Here is a 3,468-nt window from a genome sequence, read left to right as displayed (position 1 = left end):
AAAAAAAAAAAAAAAAAAAAGGTTGTACTTGTAAATAGGTAGCAAAACACATGAATTTGGACAAGACATCTTACCTGGACATTGAATGAAAGACCAGTTGTATCTGCTGTCCTCCAGACACATGCTGGAATTGAGAAGAGGCTGCGGATAGAAATTTCCTGTAGAGGCCTGTGAAGGCATCTTCACTGGTCCTTTATAGGAGCCCTCTATGCATTTTCCTTTGCCAGTATTGCTGGGATCAGTACACCAGCCACAGCCTGGTTGCTCCAAGCAATGACTACAGGTACAGTAGCCTGAACAATTCTCAGCTAAAAAAAAAAAACAAGTTGTATTCATGTATTTAAATTACCTTTTTCTTAATAGACTATTTAACTTCTGTGAGTCAAAATTACTATTCTATCATGATCATTTAAATGAAATAATAAATTTAAAGAGCCCAATATTTTTGCCCAGCATATATTAGGGATTCCTTTCCTTTTCTCTCAATCCTAGAATGCTGGAGGCAGAAGGGGCCTTTAGAGGTCATCTATTGGAAAATATTTATTTTACAAATTAAGAGATTAAGACATGGAGACATTACATGGATTGAACCATATGACCCTGAAGCTGGCCAAGTTATTTCTGTACTCTGTGAACTATCCTACATTGATTTATTTGTGTCACTGTACTTGATTCTGTATGAAGGTTCTCATTAGGCAGGAGAGAGTTGAGCAGAAGGTCAAGTCTGGTCTTGTCCCTAAAATGTTCAGAGGCTGAGAGCACGGCCCCAGGGCAAGAGTTGTCATCCACAAACAGGGCACCTGTGAATGCCTAGAGCTCACTTTGTTACTTACGGGGGCAGCTGCTCATTGTATACCACTCCATACACTGGCCGAAAGGGAAAGAGGCCACATAGGCATTGGAGTCCACACACTGCTTCATGTTGCTGCACCACATGCACTCGGAGCTGCCACTGGTGCACTCTCCACATGCTGTCCTCAAGGCACACGGCGTCCGGCACTGCTTGGCACTGTGGTTCGCTGGGAATTAAACCCAAGAGAGATACTTAGAGTTCCCACCATGTCAGCTAACGTCAGACTTTTCAAGTGTGGGTTGTGGTGCTGACTCCTAGGATGCTATAAATTCTCTTCTATGCCTCTGTATTCCTCAGACAACTGACAGTACCTTCCTAAAACTGGACATCATGTAATTGGAGTCCAGCCTCCCCAAACAACCCACAGTGCCACCTATTGCTTGTGAGTCCCTCTGCAGGAGGAGAAAGTTTGCCTTGGGCTTGACTGTGTGCAGCAGAGGCTGGCCCTGGGCCTGTCTCGTGTCACAGAACTCCTCTCATCAGCTTTCTCCCTACTGACTCTCTTTCTGAACAATGTCCCTGCAGTGATTTGCTTGCTTTTCTAATCTTTTCTTTGTTTTTATTTTCCTTTTTTGTTTTCTTCCACAGTATTTGTCTGCACACACCAAGAAATTTGCCTTTAAGAGCAAGTGTTAACACTTTTTGTGGTCAGCAAACCAATCAATCTCATTGTTAATTAGAATATTAGGTTTTTTGATTAGTGTCAGTTTTTTTTTATTTTGCTTATGGCTCAAGCCACAGACTATTCCCTGCTACTTTTAAAATTCGGGGTTATACTCTGCTTCATATGCTCAAAATCAATACTCCATCTGTTTTCAGGACTGTTTCACACAACTCAGTACTTAACTAAGCCTCCTATGGTCTCTCTCTCAATAAACTTCCCATAGCACCTCATTCACCCGTGTACTTACCAGGCCTTTCACAGACGCTACCATTGAGTGGGTTGATGCAGGTTGCAGCCTTCAAACCCCGAGTACTGGGTTCTGACAAGATTCCACAGAATCCAGCATCACTGGGCTCAGATGGCATCCACTGCAGTAAACTATTTGTAAATGGGGACATATCTTCCCAGCACCAATAGGACACATTAATCTTCCGAAGGCCAACCCATGGGGTTAAGGTGAGCTTGGACTGTGGACAAAATAGACACAGCTATGAATACAACCAATGTCTTGACCAAAACACACTTTTAGATAAAAACTATTAAATTAAATATACTCCAAAGATACAGAAAAACCTCCTTATACCCTGACTCAGCCATCACAGATTAGATCATCTCTTCAATATGGCCATGTTACAAAGAACAAAAATATACTCAAAGATAATGTATCAAAAATTTCAGAGATTAATAGCAAAGCAATAATTGAGTTCCAAAATTTCTACATCCTATGACAAAAGCTATGAAAAGACAGCCACCCCCAAACTTGGTTTAAATGCCCATTCATACACAAAATCATCTTACCAATATTTGCTATATACCTATCCTCACATTATTAACTAAGCCTGTTTTGGGGTCCTGATCAGTTCAGATGATTAAAGATTCCCATCCTTAGCCATGGGGGTTACTGCTTGGTACTGAAATTTCCCCCCCAGCTTTACCGAGGAATAATTGACAAAAACTATATATATTTAAGGTGTACATGATGTTTTTACATGTATATACTGTGAAACGATTACCATAAACAAGCCAATTAACATACCCATCACATCACAGTTACCACTGTGTGTGTGTATGTGTGTGTGTGTGTGTGTGTGTGGAGAATATTTAAAATCTACTCTTAGAAAATTTCAAGTATACAAGGGTACTTCTAAAAGTTTGTGGAAAACAAAATTAAAAGATAATATGAATCTTCCATGAACTTTTTGAAGTACCCTTGTACAATACAGAATTATTGACTAGAGTCACCATGCTGTACATTAGATCTCCAGACCTTATTCATCCTGTTTAACTGAAACTTTGTACCCTTTAACCAACATCTCTCCATTCCCCACCCCAACCCCTAGGCCCCTGGAAACCACCATTCTACTCTCTGCTTCTATGAGTTACTTAGACTTCTTTAGATTCCACATATAAGTGAGATCATGCAGTATTTGTCACTCTGTGTCTGTCTTGTATCAGTTAGCATAATGTCCTCCAGGTTTATTCATATTGCCCCAAATGACAGGATTCCCCACACTTTTTTAAGTCTGAACAATATTCCATCATATCTCTCTCTATCACATTTTCTTTATCTATTCCTCCTATGTTGCACTGGATTTTATAGGGAATAATAGGACAATGAACCCTTGGGACAGTCTCTGTCATCTGCTCTCCTGAAATTTCCTTCTTCTCAATGCAATTTAAAAAAATTTTCAAATTATAAAAAATTTCAAAGTATAAAATTTAGCTCAGAAATGAAAGATATTCCTAATTTTGGTAGCTACAAAACAAAATGTACAATGTATTTCCATTTTTCAGAGGAAAAAATATACATGCCTATTAAAAGATGTAGAAGAAATAAATATATCCGAAAGAAGTTATTTTTAGTTATAACAATAAGTAATATTTTTCTTATCTTTATTGTTAGTATTTTCTAAATTTCCTTTGACATGTTTTTTTTTTTAAGGAAAGAAAG

The 3,468-nt window shown here is 38.7% G+C and overlaps 1 protein-coding gene across 1 annotated transcript; it reads right to left on the bottom strand.

Moving 5' to 3' along the window:
• Positions 1–74: 74 nt before the first annotated feature.
• Positions 75–1,984, bottom strand: LOC103584130 (attractin-like; the record flags this gene model as incomplete). Its single annotated transcript, XM_008565242.1, has 3 exons — positions 75–308; positions 834–1,019; positions 1,765–1,984. Coding segments are annotated over 3 exons (640 nt in total), but the record flags the coding sequence as incomplete, so codon positions are not given.
• Between the last annotated feature and the right edge of the window lie 1,484 nt (positions 1,985–3,468).

Source organism: Galeopterus variegatus, unplaced genomic scaffold, assembly GCF_000696425.1.
Source record: "Galeopterus variegatus unplaced genomic scaffold, G_variegatus-3.0.2 Scaffold44975, whole genome shotgun sequence".
Taxonomy (NCBI): domain Eukaryota; kingdom Metazoa; phylum Chordata; class Mammalia; order Dermoptera; family Cynocephalidae; genus Galeopterus; species Galeopterus variegatus.
Note: the sequence above shows the minus strand (reverse complement) of the source record. Positions and strands in the feature narration are given on the sequence as shown.